At 37.7% G+C, this 25926-nt stretch overlaps 1 protein-coding gene across 4 annotated transcripts in view; it reads right to left on the bottom strand.

Annotated features, from left to right (window-relative positions):
- Window positions 1–25926, bottom strand: part of RNGTT (RNA guanylyltransferase and 5'-phosphatase) — a 192070-nt gene that overhangs the window by 89675 nt on the left and 76469 nt on the right. For all 4 annotated transcript variants that reach the window (XM_065681256.1, XM_065681254.1, XM_065681255.1 and 1 more), the window contains one exon: window positions 6467–6535. In XM_065681256.1, the coding sequence (XP_065537328.1) occupies window positions 6467–6535 (69 nt within the window). The remainder of the gene's footprint in view (window positions 1–6466; window positions 6536–25926) is intronic.

The following is a 25926-nucleotide window of genomic DNA, read 5'->3' as shown; positions in this document are numbered from 1 at the left end:
GACTGGGAGAAGAACTGCCCACTGCAGAAGATCAGGTTTGAGAACATCTAAGGAATATGAAGGTGCACAAGTCCATGGGACCCAATGAGATGAGTCTGTGGGTCCTGAGGAAACTGGCAGATGAAGTGGGTAAACCACTGTCAATAATATTTGAAAAGTCGTGGCAGTCTGGGGAAATCCCTGCTGACTGGAAAAGGGGAAACATAATCCCCATGTTTAAAAAGGGAAAAAGAAAAACCCAGGGAACTATGGGCAAGTCAGTCTCACCCCAGTGCCCAGCACATTCATACAGTAGATCCTCCTGGAAACTATGCTAAGACACAATGAAAATAAGGAGGTGATTGGTGACAGCCAGCATGGCTTCACCAGAGGCAAATCATGACTGACAAACTTGCTAGCTTCCTACGACGGGGTTACAGTGTTGGTGAGTAAGGGAAAAGCAACTGACATCATCAACCTGGGCTTGTGCAAAGCATTTGCACAACATCCTTGTCTCTAAACTGGAGAGACATGGATTTGACAGATGGACTACTCAGTGTGTAAGGAACTGGCAGGATAGTCACACTCAAAAAGTTTCTGTCAACGGCTCAATGTCCAAGTGGATACCAATGACAGCTGTCATTTCTCAGGCACCGGTATTGGGACTGGTGCTGTTTAACATAGGCGACATGGACAGTGGGAAGGAGTGCACCCCCAGCAAGTTTGCTGATGACACCAAGCTGTGTGCTGCTGCTGGTACACTGGAGGCAAGAGATCGAATCCAGAGGAACCTTGACAGGCCTGAGAAGTAGGCTCAGGAGAACTTCATGAAGTCTAAGCGCAAGGCCAAGTGCAATGTCTTGCACCTGGGTTGGGAAATTGTGGCTGCCCCATTCGTGTCAGCGTTCAAGGCCATTTTGGACAGGGCTTTGAGCCACCTGATCTAGTGGAAGGTGTCCCTGCCTATGGAAAGGAGATTGGGAGTAGATGACCTTAAAAAGTACCTTTTAATCCTAACCATTCTGTGATTCTATAAAAAGTTTACTTGTGTAATCACAAAAACTCTCAAACAAATACTGTGTGCTGCTAATAAATTTGAGTATGTTCATAAAGCATATGAGAGAATGGTATATTTTAAATATGACTAGCTATTTAAAAGATGAATTGCAAGAAACATTGCCATGGAAATTGAATGTAACAGCTATTCACAGGCAGAAGAGTTGTAAAGCTCAGTGGCATTTCAGGAGATTGACAAGTTCTCTGTTAAAGGAAAACCTACAACAGCACAGAAAGTGCATGCTGATATGACAACTGCATCCCCTGACTAGTAACTGATTCAGTCACAAACATTCCTCTTACAGAAGAAATCACATTTAAGAGGTATTCTAAAGACACGTGAAAGTGTTTAGTAACACAGGTCAACACAAAGACTGATGAAAATTATTCTCTCCAAATTCTCTTCCCTTCTGCTGCAAACTCTAATGAAAAAACATCAGGTTGCCTCAGCATCTATATTAAGGAATTGAGGTGCTAATCTCTTCTCCCTTGTATCCTCTGACATGATGCTTGGGAATAACTCAAAGCTGTGTCTGGGGAGGTTTAGACTGATCATTAGGCAACATTCCTTTACCGAGAAGGTGGTCAAACACTGGACCAGGCTTTCTAGAGAGACGGTCAATGCCCCAAACCTGTCAGTGTTTAAGAGGCATTTGGACAATTCCCTTAACAACATGCTTTAGCTTTTGGCCAGCCCTGAATCAGTCAGGCAATTTGAATAGATGATCTCCGTAGGTCCCTTTCAACTGAAATAGTCTGGTCTATTCCATTGCCTTCAAATCTTATATGAATCACTACAAGATTAGAAAGTTAAATCCAGAAACTTTTTTATTTGTTAGAATCAATTGTGGTATGATTCTTCCCAAGCCTTCACATGTCAGCTTTGGTATTTAGACTATATCTGAACCTATCTGAAGCCACTCCTTGCTATTGAAATAGAAATATTTAACAATAATTGATGTCCCATCACTGGTAAACATGATGTCTGAGTTTCAGAAATATGCCAGCAACTGACCTGGCCTACATTTAAAAATTCACAGTGTATGTTTTGATAAAACATACACTATGGAAGAAAAGGCTTACCGATTACACAGGATTATTTAGGAGAAACTGACATTTCATTAATGAAACAAAGCATGGCCTTTTGGAGATACTTTATTTGGTGGTGCCTTTTGGTGATATTTCATTCAGTGTTAACTTCAGTGATTTGGGGTGAACGTTTACAATGACAGACAACAGCACAGTCTATTATGCAGTGGTAACAGCACAAATAATTAACGGGCAACCAAGCCTTTCAGATCACAACTAAGTCTGCCAAGGCAGGGGAAGGAAGATATATTAAAAACCCATGCAATGTTAGTAATAAAACCTGTTCATTATTCTCCTTTCATTTTAGAGGCTTAGCTTTATGCTAGCATTCAATACAGAGAGTTACGTGTTAAATAATTCAGACATTCTTTAAAATAATATTTATCTTAGAAGAACAGAACTCAGCAGCTGCCCTTCCTCCTTCACCAGAAAAATCCCAAACCCCCACAACTAGACTTTATTCCTTACCCAAAATGATAGCATGGAAAAGCACTAAACAGAAATCAGCCTTAGCCAATGCAAAAACATCATCGAGCCCAGGAGGCAAAAAGATGGAAGAGAAGAGAATAAATTCTGATACAAGCTTCCCACAGATGCTCAAAAACTGTCCATAGGCCTTCCTAACTGAATGGCCGGTGAGCCTTCTTTTAGGTGGCTTACATAAGAAAATAATTCCTACATCCTGCTCCTAAGCAAGGCAAAATGATAGCCAGCAAGAAAGTCACAAATCAAGACATTACTAGCATTAAAATTAGACAGTATGAGCTACCTAGCAAAGGTATGATTTACAAGGCAGATAAGAAAAGTAATCTTTCTGATGAGTGGGCATCGGTCAGAAAGCCAATTCTGCCATCAGAAGAGGCCATTTTTGAGATTTCCATTAAAAACACGCAGGCTGCAAACTACAAGTGCTCTAAAGCAAATATAAGAAGTTGATTGCATTTTGAAGTAACTTTTTAGGAAAAATAAAGCATTGAAAGCTTCCAGTCTTCACATGAGCACTCAGAATCTGTGAATAAGGTGTTCAGCTTTTACCTGCAAACTAATTCACTCATAGTCTGGGGCATGATCCCAGGCTGACAGCCCTGCCCATGAATTTTTCTGCTGGCCTGTTTCACTCCTCCTAATTAGCATTTAGCTTCAGTCCCTGCTCTGCCAACCTGTTACATGTAGAGGTATTACAAAGTTGATTAGATGGAATGGAGTTCACTTAGCCTTATGGGAGTTGTATCAGTAGCATCTTAAATGAACAGAAAATGATGCAGATAAAAGAAGCATCGTGGAGAAGCAACATAAAAGCAACATAGGGGGCCTATGTAACATATCACACCACCTACAAAGCATTCTTAAATCATAAATGAGACAAAACCCTCCATCGCTTTCACTAAATATGCTCTTCTCATCATTTGTGAAAGCTTTCAGTCTCTGAAAAGGGAGAAAAGGGGAAGATGAAGGGAGGCCACAATCACTGCCTTTCAATTGCCAGTATGAAATTAAGGCACTTGTATACCCTGAACAATAACCAACGTATGTAACTCAAGTACCTGGTGAATTAGTAATAATAATGTCCAGTTTGCATGACCTTGCAAAATAAACTAACTTGCACAGGCAGAAAACATCTTGCTCCATAATGTTGTTTCCACCATCACCAATCACAGTGCAAAGCAATTTATGTTTCAGTACAAGAACTTTGCTATTCATAATATGAGCTTAGATAGGAAGACTAACAGAAGAAAATAAGCCCTACTGTAGCTAAGTGAAACCCTAGACTTGGTAGTAAAACTTTTTAACAAATCCCTTTTCATTAAAGAGTGCCAGTTTCTCAAAACTGAACAGATTACGGGCACTTAATGTCAACTCTCTTCAAACCCACTAGGAAACTGAGAAAACACAGAGCTCTTAGAAGCTAAGTGCAATTCCTATTCACAAATAATGTGAGGTATATTGATTTTTACTGTAAGTCAGAATTAAACCAAACTTCAAAACAACAAAATATTCTTTCTCCATGCATGTTGACCCCAGTACCACCGTCACCTGTAGCTAGTGGGGAATATATCCATATACTCAGGTCTAGATGCCTGTGTCTAAGACCAAAGGAACGTCTCTACATAAATGGAAAAAAATACCACACCAAACACAGAAAAGGCTTTCAAACAGACTGAACTAATAAGTTCCACGTTCTTTACATTAAATAGTTAACTTCTGCATTCCATTTTAACTGCAAGAAGTATGGAAACTGGATATTTTTTCCCTCAAAAAAACTTTCCTGTCTAAATGGTCTGTAAATTCCATTCATCCTCCTCCACTGCCACTTTACTCTTCTTTGTTTTTGCTCCAATTCCTGCCCACTTGTTTTCCTCTCCTTAAAATGCACATGAGACTTCAGGAGCTCCCAGAAGATGTTATTAAATTTGCCTGATCTTCTAAAACTCAGCATAAATTCTGTCTCTTTTTCCGCAAGATAAAATACATCAATAACAATGGTTGTTAAGAATTGTTTTCCTCTGGATATGCATGGTCTCTTCACTTGAGACAAACTGGTTTTACAAAGGTCTCACAATGATGAAAATTCAGACCGCTACCACAGCCAACAACAGTTATCTATCTCTATGAAAAGGTGCAACATGTCATACATATAACTGCAACTATAATACCAAAAGAAAAATTAGTTCACTTAGTATCCTCAAGGGATCATTATGCACTGCTATACTCTGCTGCCCTTCTATTGTTGCCTTTTAATTTATGTCCTCTATACCACATAAAATAAAAAAACCAGTATCAGCTATCTATATCAGCTTCACCATTTTCAGTTAACCAGCTTTAATAATTATTTCCCGATTAATATGTATAGAACCATTTCTCTGGCTCTAAATATATGATTTACATTTTCCCAACTACAAAAGCCATTGAGAAAACTGCACATTGCTTAATCCATGATGATCAGTTTAATAACAGATGCAACAAACTTAAATTCCATAAATCCTGAACTAATACCGAAATTTGAACATTAGACTAAACAAATATATCCCGTATTTTAAAGATGAGGAAACTTCATAAGCATTTATGGAAGAAAATTAATATTTTGTTGGATTACAAATTTCTCAGTATGCTAAATCAGAAAATGCAAGTTTCAGAAACAGAAAATATCACATTAATTTTCTGTAACATCAGCAAAGAGGCACATTCTTCAGTAATTTCATTTCAACTAGAAAAAGTAATTTCAAGTTTAGTTGTAGTAGCTCTAATAGTCAGGAAAGCAGTTCTAATAAGTCTTTACAATTGCTTTAAATTTTAACAACATTCTAAGACATAATCAGGACTTCTTACGAAAGCATGAATTTTCTTTACCTTAGTAGTTTTGCTTTGAGTTGGAAATAGCTATATATTTATAATAACTAACTAAGGTTGTATGTGGTATAATTGCTCAGTTATTTTGTGGTTAGCTGATGTAGAACTTGCAATAAAGAGGTAAGTCTTCTTTCCAGATGGAAGTGTATTCACCCCTGCTAAGATCTACAATATAGGAAGTAGACCAGAAAAAAAGGGTTTCTCTGGAAAACTAAATACAACTGTTTTCAGTGAGTAACTGTGAAGGTAACAATATCTGCCATATGTGAATCAGAAACAATTCCTTGTTTTATAAGCTAAGAAAAGTCAACATGGATGATGTTACAGTCACTACCTAAGCCAATACACAGTAACACTGCAGTGTATCCCTTGTATTTGAGTCAAGAGGAACAGCAGCAGGATGAATGAGGCCAAGCTACTAACTTCCTTTAAAGCCACCCTTCCTGCTTGGAAACAATTTACATTACTTTTCCTGGTTGTCTGCAGTTTTTCTGGTGGCTTCTCCCTAGCCAGTCACATACCTTTATACTGGCAGACATGGCTCAGAAGTACATTATGCCTTAACTGAACTAAAACAACACGAGTCACTAACATTACTAAATCTTTTATGTGCGCACATCCTTGAGAAAGAAAACTAATCCAAGATCTCACATCAATGCTTGAAAGATTCACAGAACTCACGCAGTCAGAAAAATCCTTCCTTATTTAGCAACACTTCATGGTACACACGCAAAAAACCCCATGAGCTGGTTCCTGAAAACTACCACCATGGATTATTACGAAGTCACACAGACTACAAATTAGACTGAAACCATTTGAATTTAAGTAGCTTAAGGAACTGGAAAAGTCAGAACGAACACTGCACAATAATCCTGGCAAAAAAAAAAAAAAAAAAAAAAAAATATTAGGTAGTAGATGGGAGGATGAGTGGAGGGGAAGAGTGAGAATTTCATCTGAGAGTGAAGGGAGAGAAATCCATGTTGATGCTACTTACTCCTGTAGGCTGAAATATTAATCCATCCACTTCGTGGCTAACTTCTCTGGCAAAGCTTCCTTCCAGGAGCTATAGAACAAAAGGAAAAGAAATCTTTTTTAGCATAGAGAAGTATTTCACTTAGAAGATTGCACATCAAAGCAGATTTTACGCTACTACTGCAATCATTTGCTAGTAAACTGCTTACTGATGGTTTAACGTTAGAGCTTGGGAAATGTCAACAGAGAAGCCTTCAACAAATTGTCATTTTTCCAAAAAACGCTTGAGGCTGAAACAAGTTTCAGAGAGGCAAATTCTTACAGTTCTATTCCAGGAAAATGCCTTTGTCCAAAAGGAAATACTAAGAAACCATGATAATTTGATACACTAAATGAGGAAATAAAATCAGTTCTGATAAAAGGACACCACAGACATTCGTGGCCAAATTAGAAACCACATCTACCACTTTAACACGCAAAAGATTGAATCTGACTTTAGATTGAAACTACGTACTGAAAAATATTTCAGGGCATCATTCAAAACTCATGTTTGGCAGACTCCCTAACAAGAGCATAACCCAGTAACACAGCTACACTACTGTAAAACAACTGTCTATATTAATTTGGATCTTGAATATTCTGTTTTATATTTTCAAAGATTGTGAATTCCATATGGAGGTCAATACATCCATCAAGATGCATTTACCAGAGAAAAAACATGTAATTAAATAAACTAATGAAACCAGTTAGTCAACAGTTACGAGAATTGATGATATGCTTCCATGTTAAATTATGACTTGCCTAAGGAAAAGCAAATAACTGAAGAGAACTACAAGTGACAAGTAATAGTAAAAAATTAAGAGAACCATGGCTATTCATTTCAATTTATGTTTTACTGCAGAGATGAAGAATCTGTTGTTGTTAAAATTTGAAAAAATCTTTGATGTAGAAGTAATCACACAGTCACAAAAGATAGAAAATACAGAAATCAGTAAATCACAGACCATTTTAAAAGCAACATTTTGCTCTAGATTGCTAATTTTACACCATTTCCTTTCCATAGAGCAACTTTACTTAATGACCACTGACTAAATAATTCAAATTAAGTCAGTAAAAGGCAAAAGTATTAAAGGAGTTGAGAAATAACATTTGTGTCTTAATAAGGGCTGTGCAACTCAAAGTAACGCATTTACCTCTTCTATGGATCAAAAACCTGATGGTCAAACATTTCAAATGGTAACAATACAACATGATATTTCACTTAAACCTATAATTGTTTGCATAGAATAATTGATCATTTTGATATAAAACCCCCTAGCTTTGTACTTATTCACATAATCATTAGCATATCTACGCTTCTAGCTGCACTGACAAATACAGCTTCCCCTATTCAACTTTTGCGTACAATTTAATGGAAAAAACACACTGTAAGAGAATACTCTCAAGGGGTAAAATACTTTAAGAATATCTGATTCCAAGTAAGAAATCATCCAGCAAAAAACTATTTTTCAGTAGAGAAAGCCCACATTTGGAACTTGAAGCTGTAGCTTGCATTTGCCCTGTTATCATTTTGAAATTTACAGCTGAGGCTCACAGGGTAATGCATCCTCTACCAGACGTCTACAGAAAATAACAACCACCACAACAAAAAATTATCCCAAATTCTGTCATAATTTGTCATTAGCCTTTGCTTCATCAGAGCACTGAGTAAACTGGGAAAATATTTAAACAAATGTCAAAAAGTTTAAATATGGGTTTTTTTTAATTTCTACATGAGCTAAGTCTTCTGTGGATCACTTGCAAGGTTACTCTGTGTTTCCAAAACTGACTCGCCAGTGAGAAATCTGTAATAAGAATATGACTCATACTTAACAAAAACACACACGAAAAATTTCATTAAATTAAAAGAGAATTAATACAATTTCAAAAAGCCTCTCTCTGAAAGTTGATGATAATACTCCTTTAAAAATAAAATATGAACTTCAAATTAGCTGAGACTATATCTGAAACATATTTCTACCTATCTTATTAAAAGGCACTAACCAAAGTGGCAAACAGAAACCAGTCATCTGTGTTTCTGCTTATTTAAAGTTCCTAAAGGAGCAACAATTTAAGGACACTGTTACTTTGGTGTTGGAGCTTACATAAACTGCATTTACTCTTTCCAAAATACAACATAAGAATAATCTTTTAATTTGTAGTGTAACTCGCACAGGTAAAGTATAAAATTATTATCATGCAGTTTTACCTGCAGCCCTCTCCACTCTGGTCTACACTGTAGTTTCAGAAAGCTACATTAAAGCACTATTACATCTTCATAAATGGGGAGGAAAATGTAAATTCAAAATTTACCATTTCAAAAGTACATACTGGTAATCCTTTTCTTTCACTGCTTCATCAGAATTATAAAGTGCAACCTGACACCCAGTTTCAGACTTGATCTACTTCTTCTTTTAGAGGTCCCCAGTTTCTCACTATGACATCTCCCAAGTGTCAATTAGTTATCAAAGACAAAAGGATTTTAAGACCAGAACAAACCTCAACAGATAACTAAACCTCTTTGTACTCCCAATTATTCTCTTTTCATCCTTGGCTATGCTGCTCTCACTGTCATTAGGTCAGTTACAAGTATTTGATCACTGTAGAACGGAATTTTTACTAGAAAGGATTAGCAATCTGAGGGAGGGAATGAAATTTTTCTCTGAGTTTCTCCAAAGAAATGTATACACATTTTCTTAAGAATTAAGCTATTTAGAGGTTTTTTGTGAACAGCAGAATATGTACCCATTGAATACTGCAAAAGGTTTGGAATGACGGGAGAATGAACAGAAAAGGAATGTTTGACATATCAGGTTTTTAGTTTTATGAATTTAAAATGCAGATATAATGGTTCATCTTTAAAATAAATTATCTTCAACTTTCCACAGATGTTAAAATTTCTAAATAACTTGAACAGCGCAGTCTTTTTTAATCGGCACCATGATAAATGGCACACCTGCTTGGCTGGGATGACTGCCAGGGATCAGATAAAACGCAATGCATCTCAATGACATTTTATAAAAGATGCTTAAATGATGCATGCGAGCCAATTCTTCTGGCATGCTATTCCTTGTAGCCTTGTGGAATCTATTTCCACCTGTGAACACCTTTGTTCACTTCTTGCAGCTTCCTGCTTCACCGTGAACAGTGCAATAAACTGTATGCTCATACTATTTGCTCATATTTAAAACTTTTCCTTTCTTACTTTCTAATTAAAGCAAATTTAAAAATATTGCTACATCTAATACTATTTCTCTAATAAAAAGAATGGTACAATAGCATGGAATGAGTGGGGCTGTATGACGAATAACAGGATTTCTCCTTGCTCTTTAACCACTGAGATGAGGAGCAGCAGCATGTCACCAAAGCAGCACTAACACCCTGCTGAACCTGATTTTGCTAGAACACTGAATGAGTCAGCAGGTCTTGAGTGGGTAAATTGAAAAATCACGCTTTAGAGTTCTCTCTATACTTATCAACAAAGGAATCGCTTGGCTCCTTCAGCAGGAAGAGGAGAAAAATCAGGTGCATGCAGATTCCACATAATCCTAGTATGCTTTCATTAATGTTCCTATAATTCTGAGGCAAGCCACATTAATCTGATAAATTTTCAGATGCTACTTTACTACTAAACTAAGTAAGTCCAGTAGGTACTTCTGTGCCTTTTCATCCCCCTTACAAAACAAAAGACAAACCCAAAAAACCAAAAAACTCATGGAAACACAACATGCTGTGAGAATTACAGATTCCAAAACATAATAATGACTCTGCAAAGTCATATTGCCTTCCTACAAAATAGTTAAGGTCCTCACACACAACTATTATCGATCTGCTGTGTCACAATATTCCTAACCATCTTTTCCATACTTCTGATTCAAAACTGGCACTGCTTATTAGCCTCCTGAAATACTTGGAAATCCATTTGCATTTTATAATACAAGACAAATATACATCCATTTTCTTTGCTTTTTCAGAATTGCTATACGCTTCATTCAGTTTAAAGTCAAGCTAGAGCAACTCTGGCTGCCCCAGTCCCTAAGCAGTTTTTCAGAGCCGCCTTTGAATTGCAGATCATCTACCTGCTCACTCACAGTGAAAGGGAACATACTTTAATCAAAAGTATTAATTACAATTAAACTATCAAACAAGCTGCCAGCTAACAAGAAACTGTGAAACAGCTTTGGACATGAGCATACTGTCATTACTAACTTCAAAAAGCCAGCATCTTCCCTGGCTTGGGTTTCAACCTTTACCATCAGACTACAAAGTAATTCTCACATCCTGACAACTGTCAAGTTTTACAGACCTGATTTCATAAATCTCTGTACAGACACTGCAGGTTCTTTAAAGTTATTATACAGTCTCCAGAAAAAGATTCAGCAGTTACCGGCATCAATAATCACCTTTTAGAAAAGTAAATAATTATTCTGGCACTTTCTTCACACTTCTTGAAAAGAGATGGACTATTCCACTTTCAAAAGTCCTTCTTTAATAAAATAATTTTGTATTTTAACAAATAAAACTCCTATTTTTACATTAATTTGTTTCTATGTTTTTCAATTTTTACATGACAACCTCCTCAATAGCCCCATCTCAAATCAGTATACACTCTTTCATGAGGTCCTCATTGCCCAAGTTTAATATAATAATTATTTCCTTTAACACTGGCTGTTGATACAACCAAGATATCCCAGAAAAAGATTTACATCTGAAGTGAGAGGTACAAATGCTTTCAAATGTACAGTGGTTTAACTGAATTTAATGTGTCTGCTACAAAAATACATATTTCACCATATTTTTGCTAACACATAACATCAAAAAGAACTCATCTCATTGCATACAAAAGTCCCTAAAGAAAGGACCTATGAATCATAAATGCAGGTGAAGATTTGTGTTACAAAACCAGTATTTCTATTGGGTAGCATCCTTGGATATCAGTTTAAAACAAAGGAAAAAACAAAGGCCCATTTAGAATTAAACTTGGCTAGGGATGTTAAAGATAACAGGAAGGGATTCTATAGGTATGTAGAGAATAAAAGACAGATGAAGGACAATGCAGGCCCCCTCCGGAAGCTATCAGGAGAACTGGCTACACAGGATTTGGAGAAGGCTGAGGTTCTTAATGAATTCTTTGCCTCAGTCTTTACTGGCAAAGGTTCTGACCACACCACCCAAGTCCTGGAAGGCAGACTCAGGGACTGTGAGAATGAAGACCTTGGGCCCACTGTAGGAGAGGATCTGGTTTGAGACCATCTTAAGAACCTGAACATGCACAAGTCCGTGGGACCTGATGGAATCCATCCGCGGGTCCTGAAGGAGCTGGCGAATGAAGTTGCTAAGCCACTGGCCATCGTATTTGAAAAATCATGGCAGTCAGATGAAGTTCCCGACGACTGGAAAAAGGGAAATATAACCCCCATTTTCAAGAAGGGGAAAATGGATGACCCAGGCAACTACAGACCAGTCAGTCTCACCTCTGTGCCTGGTAAAATCTTGGAGCACATTCTCCTGGATGGCATGCTAAGGCACATGAAAAACAACAAGGTGCTTGGTGACAGCCAGCACGGCTTCACTAAGGGGAAATCCTGCCTGACCAATTTGGTGGCCTTCTATGATGGGGCTACGGAACTGATGGACAGGGGTAGAGCAGTTGATGTCATCTACCTGGACTTGTGCAAAGCGTTTGACACTGTCCCACATGACATCCTTGTCTCTAAATTGGAGAGACATCAATTTGATAGATGGACCACTCGGTGAATAAAGAACTTGCTTGATGGCCACATGCAAAGAGCTGTGGTCAATGGCTCAGTGTCCAGCTGGAGACCAGTAACGAGTGGTGTCCCTCAGGGATCGGTGTTGGGACTGGTCTTGTTTAACATCTTCGTCGCTGACATGGACAGTGGGATTGAGTGTGCCCTCAGCAAGTTTGCTGATGACACCAAGCTGTGTGGTTCGGTTGATATGCTGGAAGGAAGGAATGCCATCCAGAGGGACCTCAACACGCTTGTGAGGTGGGCTGATGCCAACCTTATGAAGTTCAACCAAGCCAAGTGCAACAAGGTTCTACACCTGGGTTGGAGCAATCCCAGGCACAGCTACAGGCTGGGCAGAGAAGAGATTCAGAGCAGCCCTGTGGAGAAGGACTTGGGGTGTTGGTTTATGAGAAAATGAATATGAGCCGGCTTTAGTGTGTGCTCGCAGCCCAGAAAGCCAACCGTATCCTGGGCTGCATCAAAAGGAGCGTGACCAGCAGGTCGAAGGAGGTGATCCTGCCCCTCTACTCTGCTCTTGTGAGACCTCACCTGCAGTATTGTGTGCAGTTCTGGTGTCCTCAACATAAAAAGAACATGGAACTGTTGGAACAAGTCCAGAGGAGGGCCACGAGGATGATCAAGGGACTGGAGCACCTCCCGTATGAAGATAGGCTGAGAAAGTTGGGGCTGTTCAGCCTGGAGAAGAGAAGGCTGCGTGGGGACCCCATAGCAGCCTTCCAGTATCTGAAGGGGGCCTATAGGGATGCTGGGGAGGGACTCTTCTTCGGGGACTGTAGAGATAGGACAAGGGGTAACGGGTTAAAACTTAAACAGGAAAGTTTAGATTGGATATAAGGAGGAAATTCTTTCCTGTTAGGGGGGTGGTGAGGCACTGGAATGGGTTGCCCAGGGAGGTTGTGAGTGCTCCATCCCTGGCGGTGTTCAAGGCCAGGTTGGGCAGAGCCTTGGGTGGGATGGTTTAGTGTGAGGTGTCCCTGCCCATGGCAGGGGGGTTGGAACTAGGTCATCTTAAGGTTGTTTCCACCCCTAACTATTCTATGATTCTAAAAACCCCACAAACACACAAAAAAGATAATCCTGTTTAACATAACTATTTTGAACTCTTCCACGTAAAAATCAGAATTGAAATCTGGATCTCCCTTGGCATGGGTAGAAGAAAAATATATTGTGAATAGCCTACTAGGTAATATATTCAGAAAAGCTATTTTGAATGGCATAAGAAATCCTACTGAAGAATTTCTATAATAAGATCAGTTAAGTGAAAATAAAACAAAACCAGTCTGACACAGATTTATCCCAGCTATCACATTTCCCAAAATAAATCAGTCACTAACAGGCTATGACAGAGTATCCATGCAATTAACATTCTGAACTTCAGATTTCAAATATTACATTTTGAAAAGGAAGCCTACTGGAAAAGAATTAAACATGCTGGTGGTAGCGTATAAGCTTCCTTTCAGATGATACACAGACTACTGTGCAATGCTCAAAAATATTATCAAATGGAGCCTAATGTCAGATGAGGGAGCTGGTCCCTGAAAGCTACGTTTATAGTCCCTGCTCCTTCCTTCTCCCCAGAATCTTTCCAGTTCCCTCTGTCCTTCAGCATCATCTCTTTTTTAGTTTGGTTTGCTTCTGAAAGCAGAAAACGTATCAACAATTAAACAGCTGCTTTCAGAGTCAAAGCAAAAGAGCATCAAATAGCAAATGAGCAAATACATTGGGGGAAGGAAGGTTTCATATATTATTTAAAACTGCAACTCATAACCTTAAACTTTCCACAAATAACAGTAAGCTAATTAACATTTTAAGAGAAATAGACCCCAAAATGAAATGTTAAAAGACTTTTGATTTTCGTTCATTGACCAAAATTACTACAAATACATGGCAAAACTGTCAAAATAGTGCTTAGTGACCCCGGGGAATACACAATTTTGGAACAAAAGGGAGCACAAACCTTATGAAAAACAGATGGGGGGGAAATAAAAAAAATATTAAAAAATCAAGCTGAATCCACTCAGACTTTTATCTTTTCACACTCAGGGATACTGTTCACCTCACCTAGCATCCTAGCATCAGCATCTGAAGTAAAACAGCTGACCTAAACAAAACTCGTGCAAATTAACAGCGGGGAGATAGGAGAGGATCAAAGATGTACCTTTGGCAGTTCCACTGCTTCCTGCCCAAACCCAGACACAGACTGATCACCAGCTCAGACTAACTTTCAGGCAGCTATGCAGATGAAAACCTCTCCTCTCATGCATATTTTAAGTTCCTCTTCGAGTGCTATGTTCAAGTACCAAGTAATTTCTTGGATCACTGTGCAATTTCAAGTTACAGCATGCTGTGACGGAGAACCACAATCTTCGTTCAATTGTTCTAATCAGGTATTGCACACACAGTTAAAAAATTAATGCCTATTTCTCAGCAATTTTTTCCTCCAACTTTTCTTCCTTGTTTCTCTATTTAGACACTGACAAAGATATCTCTTAGAGATTTTTTAGGCAAAGAAACAAGCTTCACATTTCAAGCATTTCACAAGGAAGCAGAGGTAACTCTTCAAATATTACAGTAAAGCCTCCTCTAAACTCACAGTTATTTTTTTTCATTAAGTGAAATCATTCCTGCTAGACCAGCCAGAATATTCCAGAAGGGCCACAGCAGCAAGAAAGAATGTACTCCCTGTTCTCCTCCAGAGGTTTCTTCTTTCAAGGAGATCTCTGGATACATGCACACTTGCCAAAGTATTTCACCATTACAATGGCTCATTACAACTGTCTGCTTGACTCAAAGTAGCTCCTTCCAAGTAATGGTGAAGGTCCTGAAATCATGGCCATGGTCTCAGGAGTGTGACTTAGCTCATGACCATACAAAGCAATACTTCTGCTTGCACCCTGTGATTCCAGCATTTCAACATTAACATTTACTTCCTTCACAAAAACACAAATAGTCTGTCTCTCATTTACATGATTTCATGTTTGCCTCCAAATCACCTATAAAAACGTTTAAGAGTAGATTTTTTTTACGATTTAACATTATCTTTTTTCCTTCACATTATTCTCATTTCCAAATCAAAATATGATATGCTACCTTATGCGAAATAAATGAGATAGAACCAGTATCAGTTGAAGTGTATCTTTACAGCAGGGTATAGTCCAATTCTATAATGCATCCTCAAATATTCACTGTATTTGGCTGTATTTATCTTAAAGACCTTGAATTTTTGTTTGCTGGGAAACAAGCAACAAAAGGCAAGAAAGGAAACGCAGCACGATAGCTGAAAGTACAGTCACAAACCCACAAGTTACACTAAAGATTCTTAAGCTAAAGCATTTAGAAAAAAAAAGAAATCACAAAGTTACAAAATATTTCCTGGCCCACGCTAATGGCCTAAAAATATGCATAAAGGAAGAGAAGGATCAAAAACTGTAGAAACTAAATTAAAAACTGAACTCCCGTAGAAGCAATTATTTAAAGAAGTTGTATATGCTAATTAAGAACAAACACATATTGAAAAATAACTGCTACATTTTCAGTAAACCAGTGAAATGATCTACTTATCTACTCTGCCCTAACTGCATAAGGAACACAAAGTATAAACTTTTCACTTGCTCATTACTTAAAAAGAAACTTCATGCTCTTGTGCTGTAAAATCAGTATGTAACTCAAATTGGATAAAAAACCTTTAAAAAAATTTATGCTCAAAGCTCAACTCCTAGCTTTCATGCAGCCATCCGCTCAAGATGCTAATTCAAGATGTAAACAGAGAAAAGCTGCCTGTATGAATATGTACAGCTCGAAAGCACTGGATGTTAACCAATAACTCAGTACTAAACAAAGAAAGTAAAAGTAAACTCCAAAGGTTCATCTGTTCAGCAAAATTACTGCTACTCTGAACTGTGTTATCTGTGGCAACAGCTGAATCATACTGTGATGAAAATTATACCAAATCACTGCGTAAAGACACACAGAAGTTTTCTCAGCTGATAAAATTAAAAACCTACATACTTTTTATGAAATACTATTTTATGGAAAACCTTTCAGTTTGTTAATTTACTAGAAGCTCTGAAACCAATCATACCGAAAGACTAAAAATAACCTCTTTGCCAAGTTAATCATACAGAACATTTTGGCTCAAAAGACATTAAAACCACCTAATTACCACAATGGATTTGTTCCCTATAAGAATGAAAGCAGATAATGGCAGCAATGTGAGACTGATGTTCACTAATATGATCAAGAGACTAATTATTATCCATGAATCATTTGTAGCATTCAAAACTTGATTAATGTCAGGTCAAGTTTAACATGTGATAGGTTTTATTAGTAATGCTCAGCTATCCCACAGCTTGTCAGTTTAAGCAAGTGCCATCTGTTAGGTTTAGGAATAGCCAACAGCCACAACAAAAGCACAGTGGATACAACTGGTCACTGAAGTACATTATAAGAATTCCATTAGGGAGCTACCCTAATAAATTTAAACACACTAGACCAGAATCCAGCACAAAAAGACAGGAAATTCATAGCCCCAAAAAGCAGGCATCTAAAGCAAGCTTTTCTCCTTTTCAAGCTTGACCAAAGGTATGTTTGGTAATACTGAATTTACTTTACAGATTGACCAGTCTCTAGTAACAAAAAACATTTTGCAAGAGGAACATGCATAGCTTTTTCTCTATGTTCCATCATCTTTAGAAAGCATTCCTGTACAGAACACGCTGCTTTACCCTTTAAAGCATCACTAATTGTATTCAAGTACATATGGCCCTAACTAATGGCTCATGTAGCAAAACACTGCTAGAAGACAATGAGCCTGAAATTCATATTCCACCAGAAAATGTTGACAGTCTCCACTTGCTCTAATTACAGATACTGGCAAGACGAAATCTTTCCGCAGTAGGTTCATGGTCTAGTATTTCACAGCGCTTTGCAGGTGGTCAGCTTTACCAGGGTTCACCTCTCCCATGTACACACCATTCCCAGCTTTTGCAGCAGGACAGGAACTCACCTGCTATCCCTAAAGCTCACCTGGGAACCTCCACTGAACCTCTACAAGCTCTGCACTAATGACAGCGGGAGCAGCAGGGCTGAAATAACATGAAGTGGCAACAGACAGGTGCATGCAAAGAGAGAAAGGAAGGTGATCTAATTCTACCTGGGTTTGCTCCGGCACCTATGTACTTTCCTCTGGTCTAAAACTAGTTAGAAACTCAGCAGGAGCATTGAAAGAAACCTTTATTTACCTCACAGCTATCACAGTAACAATAGCCCTCTCAGATGTATTAGAAATATGATCTCATTTGATGGCTCTCTTGCATTCTAACTGGATGAAGCTGAAAGGCCACAGCTTCAGGCTGCCACCACTGTAACTTGAGGTCTGTACTTCAGCTTCAAGCATTCTGTTTTCTTTCTAAGAGTGTGACGTGAAGGGCTCACAGACTCCTTGATGTCTTGATGCAAAAGCCAACAAGTATTCTGAAGACTTGATGCTAGTAGGCCACAGACCATAAATACCATCATAATTCAAAGAACCATAATTATGGTACAATTTCTTCCTCAAGCATTTGCCCACAAAATTTTATAGCCTATGACAGACAAGGACCCAAACTACTAGGTCTGGGCATTAGCATTCTAACTAACGACACCAGTCTTCATTGATTGCTTTTCAGAAGAGCAATTGTACCGAGAAGTCTTTTCCACAGTCTATGTATTCCTTCCAGAAGAGGAAGGCAATATTATATTCACATGATGGGGAACAAGCAGGTCCAAGCAAAGAAGCCAAAGAGATTCATCCCTGCTATGTGTCATACTTGAGGCACCTCTGAAAAAAACAAGTTAATCCTCAAACTAGACTCTCGGAGCTTTCCCAGCTCCTACTAGTACTACCAGTTTCACAAGGGAGTGTTATAGTCTGCCTTTTTCACAGCGAACATAAAGCGCAAGAAATCATATATATTATCTTCTTAAACCTACTTCTTAAATCTTTTTCACTACCTCTCTGAAAGATTTAAAGAAAAGCCATTTACAGGTATATGAATAGTTGGAAGTTACTGCAGTCTGAGATGGGATGCAACCTCTGATACTGAGAAAGTGGAATAACTGCACTAGCTTGATTTCATTACTCAGCCGTAAGGGAAAAAATATTGTAGTGAACAATAAAATACACTGTGGAGGAGGTGGGGAATAAAGTCTGAAGGTTTTTTTATTTAACTCTCATAATCTCTTTTTGGTTTTGCAACTAATTCACTCACTGCACCCTTGAAAGCTGCTATTAGCACCAGCTACATGCTATGCCCCTTAACTGCTGGGATAGAGACATTTATAGAAAAATGAAGAGCACGCTGCAGGAAGAGTCCCACTCAGCTGCCACCTCTTTGCTAGTTCTGAGTGAACAACTCCAAAGGTCATGTACATAATATATTCAAAACAATACCCAAGAATAACATGAGTGCTATGTGTTAATGCTTAATTTGACAACACATCTGCATTCCTGAATTTAAAATAAGCATTAGGCATTTCTCACTGTCAATCTCGTCTCAAAAACACAATTGAGAAATTGCCATCAATTAACTATGATGTTTTCAAATGCTTCTTTCAAGAAAGAGAAATAGGCTGCTTCAAGAAAGTGTAATTGACTTTTGCGATAGCTTTAAAATGGGAGAAACATGGATTCCTGGAGGCTGTGAGGAGATGCCACTGCCAAACAGTAGTAATATTTCATATTAATTTTGCCTGATGAAGAAACACAGCAATATATTTCAGAGCTTGGCTGTTTAATTCACTACGCTCTTGTCAGTTCCCTATTTCAACCTGCAAGGTACCTTCATTTTTTTCTTGTAGGGATTAGGATTTTGTCCACACGATTTGCCCCATGCTATCCTACCTAGTAGAGCAGAGCTGCCTCAGACTAGAGCTCTGCTGGAGCTGGAGGAGGCTTAACAGGTGCAACTAGCAAATTCTTTGACCTATTTGCAAATTGTCTATAATCTGTGACATTCCTGAACGGATGGCAGATGCTCGGTATAGCATGTTACCTAATGTCCTCAAATGAGCAAGGTTCTCCCACTGATGTTGAGAAGCTCCCTAACAACTCTGCATTTGATCAATTACAACATTGAAAAGTTCTTCTGTTGTCGAAGGAAAGAATGAAACTGAGTTGAGTGCAATGGGGCCGAGTATATTTTAATTTGTTTTCTAAATCATCTTCCAACATTGCAAACTTGATAGGGTTTATCTGTTAGCCAGCCCCTGTATAAACTGCGACAACATAATCTTTTCTCTGTTTGACAAGAACTTGGACAGGCCTGTTTTAATTAAATAAGATAATTAATGATGTTTTATTATGCACTTTTACTAATACTCATCAACAAAGACAAAACTGCATATACAATAATTCAAGAAGACATAAAACAATATTCAAAAATATGGTCTTCATACATTTACAGTTGCAATGCCTGATTCAAGCTGGGCTAATGTATTCTACCAGGCACTAATGCAGAGATTTTAGCTCAAAAGTAAGATTTAACATTATATTCTGACTCTTTTGCTATGCAACGGCCCTTGAGGGTTTATTTACCATAAAGTTGAAATTAAAACTTATCACTGTAAGGCTGTAACAGTAAAATACAAAGATTTGATTGTTTCTTGACTTTAAAGAAAAATATTAATTTTATATAGGTGGGGGGGAGGTGTTTTGCTGTTGTGGGTTTGGTTTTTGTTTGGGTTTTTTTTCCCCCCTTTCTCAAAACTGGGCATATCAGAAGAAAAGAAAGAGCTAGCAGGGATGTCCTATAATCTTGTATCATAATAAATGGCTTTAAATTTCACTCCCATCTTCACAATTTTCTTTGTGCTTTTATTCATTTTACCCAAATTAGGCACATGACTCTTGAACATCATTCCAATACGAGAAGGCTGATGGCTTCCCTGTGGAGCTCTGTTGCCAGGAGGCAGTTTGGAAAGTGACAGGCTGTGAAGTGGCACTGCGGACAATATTAGACAGTTGCCCCTCAATTAATGAGTGGAGTGACCCACTTAGTCACCACAGCTGTGTCCTCTAAGTAATTCAGAAGATATCAAATACACCAATTCAACTAACTATACTGGGATACCAACTGGTAATTAGGTCCAAACAGATTTGCTCTTCACTGTTTCCACAATATACCACAAAACTGAAAGCAGAAACCATTGTTAAAGACATTCTTCCTACTTGGATATGTATATTGTTTGCATTGCACAAAATACAGAAGAAATAATTTACAAAAATATTAGAATGTTCAAAGTTAATGTTAAAATGTTAAAAGCTAAACTGAATACGTACTGTTCTGATGTTAAAATTACCGTATGCACCAAGCATAAGGTTTCATAAATATGCCTTTATTTTTTTACTAGTTTCATTGTTTCTTTCCTACACTAGAGTTTGGCAAGTTAGAATTTAATTATATGTTCCACATCCGAACTATCCTATGCTAATTTAATTTGTACCACTAGCAATATCTAACATGGGCCACCAGTTACAAAAATAATCCTTCATGGAATTATTTGAGACTGTTTGTTTTAACTTCAGTAGATCATTTTCTGAAAAATGTGAGATGCAACTAATGCATGAATAATTTCTTAAACCAAAGGCAAAAAAAATATTTCTTTTCCTAGCCAAAATTATACTGTGCTGAAATACTATACCTGACCTTCAGCATCACAAATAATAATAATCAAAAGCAAGTAGCCTAATCCTCTTTTGTTAACACTAGGAAATGAACACAGATTCTTGAACAGGTCTCCTCAAGTGACTCCACCAAGAGCAAGGAGTCTGAAAAATTATCCATAGCTCACTCATTTTTTTCCCCTAGTACAAGGGACAAATCCTTTTGGTATAAATCTAATCAAATAACTGCAGCCTCCCTGTCCCACAGAAAGCAAAGGAACACATAGAGGCAGCTGGAAACCCCTGCAGCTACGAAGTCCCTGCTACCTTCATCCTCCCACTGCCAGAAATTATGTTTACCCAACAGTATCCACATCATTCCAGAGCTGCATCTGACTGCATGAAAGAGCCTCAGTTCAAGCACTGAACTATAAGTGGTAGTAACCTACATTCAGTTCAAGAGACACAGTTTGGTCAACTGTTTCATATTACAGTTTCAAACCTTCCTCTTCATCTGTTTGGCTGTCCTTCCTTTAAAATTCACATGGTAAAATAATTTTGAAAAGTCAGGCTGAAGTACTACATGTTGGGATACAAGACTGCTGCCAAGTGAAGACTTCAATCTAATACAAGCGTAAAGTAACATCTTTCCAGCTTTTTATTCACTTACTTGTTTTCTAGATTCCTCAGCTCAGCATTATTTGCATTTACAGAAAGAAAAGCACTCCAAAAAGAAGGTATGAGTGAAGATAACCACCAGCATAAAACCATCTAAGGGCTGAATAAGGCAATGCTGCTTTTACAACATTTTACATTCCATTTTTGGGAAGATGAAATAGGACACAGTGAGGAAGAAACATCTGAATAAACAAAAGCAAACAGAAACAAAATGGTAGAGGTGAGATGGGTTAGAAGATAATTAAAAGGAGATGAGATGATACACAGGCCAAAATCCTGGAAGGGAACAGATGGAGTGAGGACTATGTTATAGGCCAGACAAGAAGAGTGACTGCCAACTCTGGGTCAGGAAATGCAGGATTGAAAGGTGAGCAGATTAAGCTACTCCTTAAAAGACAGAAAATAAAAACAAAAAAACAGAGGAAACAAGTCTTTTTGGCATTAAAAACCCTCCAGATGGTAACATTCCCCCTCAACCAAGGTGCAGAATTCAAAATCTCCAATAAATACAGATTATTTGACACTTCGGCTGCTGCCATTGCTGCCATTACATTCTTTGATCTTCTGTTGCATGACTGCAAACCTCTCCACATTTTTGTCTGCAGGCTACTTGCCGATATAAGACAGGGGGTTGTGGTCATTTACATTCAGTATTGGGATAACACCTCTCTTGACAGACATGGATGAGCTGTGTCCACATATTCTGCATTGATCAGGGTTCATTTTTTCAGGCCATGCAAATACTTGCATATAGCTGCCACATCTGCCTGCAAATTTCTTCACACCAACACCAGCAAGTCGTGCTTACACCATCTCCTTCATCATCCCAGGTCCACAGTCACTTAATTATCCAAAGCAAACAACCTCAACAGTAGCTATGCACTTACTGGTACAGACTTTTAAACATTCCACCTCTCCTAACTACAAGAAAAGCAGTTAAAAAAAAAAAAAAAAAACAAAAAACCACAAAAAAACCCCATAAAAATAAAAATCCAAAAGCCAAATAAACCAGGAGAACAAAATAAGCCATCTGTCACTTCACAGATTTGACTGAAAACTTTCAAGATCCTAGACCATTCAATCTTCTAGCAGAGATTACTCATCTTCATTCTAATCCCTCTAGGACAAGCTGTCATTTTAAACCCAGATAATAGTCTAAGAACTGACAAGTCATTGACATACAGTGTGCTAACATTTGAAAAAGGTTGTTCATTTGACCTGTATCATTGTTTAACCTTTAGCCCTATTGTTCCATCAAGAGTGATGGGCACAATTCTCCATGGGACCACGGACTGCATGGAAAGGAACTTTTTTCCTACTCATACTAGACAGCATTTTCACTAAACAATAGGCTTTAGTGATGATAACACTGTCCAAACAAAATAGCCTTGCAAAAGAACAGTGGGTTGGTTTAGGCAATGAAAGCCAAGACTTAGATGATTTCCAAGAGTTTAATTACTTCTATGTACCTGCAGTTCCCCTTTAATATAATGAAGATAATGTCCTTGTTGAAAATCCTAAACTATTTGAATAAATAACAGGCTACAGCTCCATGCTCATAAAGCATTAATCTCACTGGTCTTCAGTACTTCAGCACCAAGGAAGCCTAAAGTCTAGCTTCATCCACACACTACCCCTATCCTTACATGATGGGTGGGAGAGCTGACATATTTGACCACATCATGTACTTGCTTTCTAATGCATGCTAATATATGAAAAGAAAGCAAGATATGCAACAAAAGTGGCCAACTATGTAAGTATAATGACAAACAGCAAAGATTCAATATTACTTGAAAATATCTTCCTAAAAGAATTTGCCATTAAATGGCAAAATCACTCAAAAAATAAATGTGTTCCCAACTAACACTAAAACATGTTTAATGATTCTTTGATTATAGAGGCTGACAAATTTAGCAATACCGCTTTTTCCATCAATATCAAAGTTCAACAAGGTAACATTTCTAGAGATTCCAAAAATATACAACCTGTCCCCAGGTAACTGTCCCTTTCTTCTTCTCCTTACCACCAAAACTCAGTCTTACAAGAAACATACAAAAGTCCATCAAAACATCTTAAAATAACATTCAGTACAACATTAGAAAGATATAACATTAGAAAGATATAGTCCTTATTTCCAAAATCTAGTACCAACAACAAATGTCAAGGCACAACTATAAATGTTGCCATACTTTATAATTACACTTTTAAAGTACACTTCGTTTCACAGTAAATTGATTTTCAGATTAGAAAAAAACCCAGCCAGTACCCTGGTATTAAAGCTCCAAATCCATAACTCTAACAACAATTTCATTATTGGACATAATATATAGCACAGTACAAAGTTTACTGTTGTTTCAGGCAATTACTTCCACATTTTCACTGAAAACAACTAAACCTATGTGGACATTGTTTTTTCCTGGTATAATTAAAAGTTTAGCCATTCATTCTGCTATTAAACATAATACTGAAACTCCTGGCCTTTTTGAGTAATCTTTCTACAATCCACCCGAGCTAACACATTTGCTGACACGTGCTATCGTTAATGAGAAGAATGGCCAACAACAGCTTTCAGTTTGAAACACTATGTCTTAACTCTGCTTATAGCAAGAAATGATGGAGGGAGGCTGTGAAGGGAGACGTCTACAATACTTACTTTTGTGAGCTTCAAACTGCATCTTAGGAACACACTTCAGAAACTGAAGTTTCTCAAAACAAAAATAAGATGTGATATGTGGTTCCAGCTGCGGCGATTCAGAAGTGCACTTGATTCTTTTCTTGACCCTAAGCAAAACCCAGCTATGCTTCAAAAAAACCTCTAAGATACGCTCCAAGAATTCTGATGAAAACACATTCTGAGCAGTGGTAGGGGTTTTCACCTTCTTCAGCCTTGAATATGGTGATGCAATCAGAGACCCACCTCATCTGCGGCCAAAGACTGCTATGTCCCTTGATCTTTCTTTGAAAATAACAAGCCAGAAGGAGGGGGGGAACCCAAGAAGCTACATCTTCTGTCAGTGAAATATACAAGAACTGGAGGTAGGGAAGAAACCCACACTTAGGAAAACTCAGAGCTTTTCTGAGAGCACTCAAGGATGCAAATTTTTAAGGACCTCTGGTCAAGAAGGGAAGGATCCTGTCAGATCCTTTATAAAGATGAAAGGATCCCACTGTTTTTGGAGAAGTACAAGAAAAATGGCTAATTAAAGATAAGAAAAAGATCTATTTAAGCAGGTCCTGCTTGCCAATCCTTCAGCATCAATTCAGCTGCCACCAGATCTGGTGATTAATGGATATGCTGAGTCAATATGGATATAAGCAGACTTAGAAGCTAGAAGGAATTCCTTGTCTCTGTGTAGAACTTGCTGTGCTGTACACAGAGTTGGTAAACCCTGTCAAGACATTTGCCACTGATGCAAAAGAAACCCAGCTTGCTCTATCAGCTATACTAATGAGGTATTCATCCCTATGAGTACATTTGTTGCTATAGTTGCAGAGATGACTGAATAAACATAGGAAAAGATCTTTTGGGCAAAGCAATACTATTTTTAAATAGTCATCTTTTAGAATAGGACAATGATTGAAAATAATGGCCTATTCTGACCACATATAATGAAAAGTTCTGTTCACAAAGTTGTGATGAATATTAAGAGGTAATCCTTGTTTCATTACCCTAAGGAAGTGTTACAGGAACCACACTCATGCAGTTCTCTGAAGTAATAAGAAGTAGTAAAACAAAAAAAAGTATTTCTGAAGAAAACAAGAGCAACAATAATTCTTAGTCTACACATTATTCTTTCGAGAATGTATTTTTATATACACAATTCTTTTGAGCAGATACAGATTTGAAATATTTTGAATCTATAATGATTTCCCTTCAACTTTTGCCAATATTGTCTTTGGTAAAACTCCACATCGGCACTGGTAGTACTACCTAAAGCTCCTCACACTTTTCATAGACCATACAAACAATTCTTAAAAACAGACATAAAACTTCTTACTTACTGAAATCAATGATCAGTTTTAAAGCCTCATAAGAAGTTTTCTGTTACAACAGTAGCATAATGAACTAAATAACTGACTTTAAATGAGAACAAGGATTGTTTAAAACCTACAGCATACATTGTAGAAAAAGATCATTTTAAAACCTATGGTTATTTCAGACTCAAAATGTAGAAAGTTTTAGCCTGCCCTGACTGCCAATTAAAAAAATAAACACAACAAAACCACCCAAAAAACCCAAATCAAAAAAAAAACAGCAAAACACCAACAAAATCATCAAAAACCCCACACCAAACCCAAATACCCCAATAAACTAAAAGCATAAAGATATATTTAACTCAAAGATGTTTG

Source organism: Lathamus discolor, chromosome 5 (genome assembly GCF_037157495.1).
Source record: "Lathamus discolor isolate bLatDis1 chromosome 5, bLatDis1.hap1, whole genome shotgun sequence".
Taxonomy (NCBI): domain Eukaryota; kingdom Metazoa; phylum Chordata; class Aves; order Psittaciformes; family Psittacidae; genus Lathamus; species Lathamus discolor.
The sequence above is the reverse complement of the archived record's forward strand: the minus strand, read 5'-3'. Positions and strand labels throughout refer to the sequence as shown.